This window comes from Echinops telfairi, unplaced genomic scaffold (genome assembly GCF_000313985.2).
Source record: "Echinops telfairi isolate 266 unplaced genomic scaffold, ASM31398v2 ScPeMD7_693;HRSCAF=1115, whole genome shotgun sequence".
In the NCBI taxonomy this organism is placed as follows: Eukaryota; Metazoa; Chordata; class Mammalia; order Afrosoricida; family Tenrecidae; genus Echinops; species Echinops telfairi.
In genome coordinates this window covers 5,997-7,130 of record NW_022104591.1, presented here as the reverse complement: position 1 = coordinate 7,130, position 1,134 = coordinate 5,997, and the positions used below count along the sequence as shown (strand labels likewise).

The following is a 1,134-nucleotide window of genomic DNA, read 5'->3' as shown; positions in this document are numbered from 1 at the left end:
TTGTTGAAATTTTCAGTGGATAATGACAAGTAGGGAGAGAGCCTCTTCTGTCCATGTGCTAGTGAGTAGAGAGAGCTCCATCCTAGACTAATAGAGAAATGGAATGGATTTCAGGTCTTCAAGCTGCTTTGCTTAAACAATATCATCAGTCAAATCTTATCTCCTCTGCACATTGCCAGCCATATCTGAATAATTATCACACCTACTTCCTAAGAAGGAAAAGAGGTAGACCTTGAGCTATAGTACTTGGGGTTGCATTCTAATTTCAATTCTGTTTTGAGTCTAATGGTAAATGTTTCAAAAATGAAACTAAATCACAGTCCTCTCTTGGTTTTAGCTTTCTCTCACTGCCATTATATCCAGATGGAAGCCAGCTACCTCCAGGGATATTAACCCTAATCCAGTAGTGTCTTTACTGAGATACCTTAAATAACATCATCATTTACTTCTTACAATACAAGAAGCACTGAGTGGTCCCGACCCCACTGGGAAGCTTCATCAGACCCTCACAGCTGTGGATATGAAAGTGGGAAATCGCACAACCCTGACGGAATTCATCTTGGTGGGCTTCACAGCAGATCGTCAGTTGCAGCTGATTCTGTTTGGAGTATTTCTAATGCTCTATTTGGTGACCTTGTCTGGGAACATGACTCTGGTTATCTTAATCCGGATAGATTCCCGTCTTCACACACCTATGTACTTTTTTATTGGCAGTCTGTCTTTCCTTGATTTCTGGTACACCACTGTGTATACCCCCCTAATCCTGGTTAATTGTATCTCAGAAGACAAGCGGATTTCTTTGGCAGGTTGTGGGGCCCAGGCGTTCTTTTCCTGTGTTGTAGCCTACTCAGAATGCTACCTCCTAGCAGCCATGTCTTATGACCGCCATGTGGCTATTTGTAATCCTTTGCACTATTCTGGCACCATGTCCAGATCTCTCTGTATTGGGCTTGTCGCTGGCTCCTACATTGGTGGGTTTTTGAATGCCATCGCTCATACAGCCAACACGTTCCGTCTGAGTTTCTGTGGCAACAATATCATTGACCACTTTTTCTGTGATGCACCACCTCTGGTGAAGATGTCCTGTACTGACACGCGGGTCTATGAACAAGTGCTCCTGGGTGTGGTGGGCTT

General features: G+C 43.8%; 1 protein-coding gene across 1 annotated transcript; it reads left to right on the top strand.

Annotated features, from left to right (window-relative positions):
• Positions 1 to 514: 514 nt before the first annotated feature.
• On the top strand, positions 515 to 1,126 carry LOC101654489 (olfactory receptor 9G4-like; the record flags this gene model as incomplete). Its single annotated transcript, XM_004717945.3, has 1 exon — positions 515 to 1,126. A coding segment is annotated over exon 1 (606 nt), but the record flags the coding sequence as incomplete, so codon positions are not given.
• Positions 1,127 to 1,134: the final 8 nt, after the last annotated feature.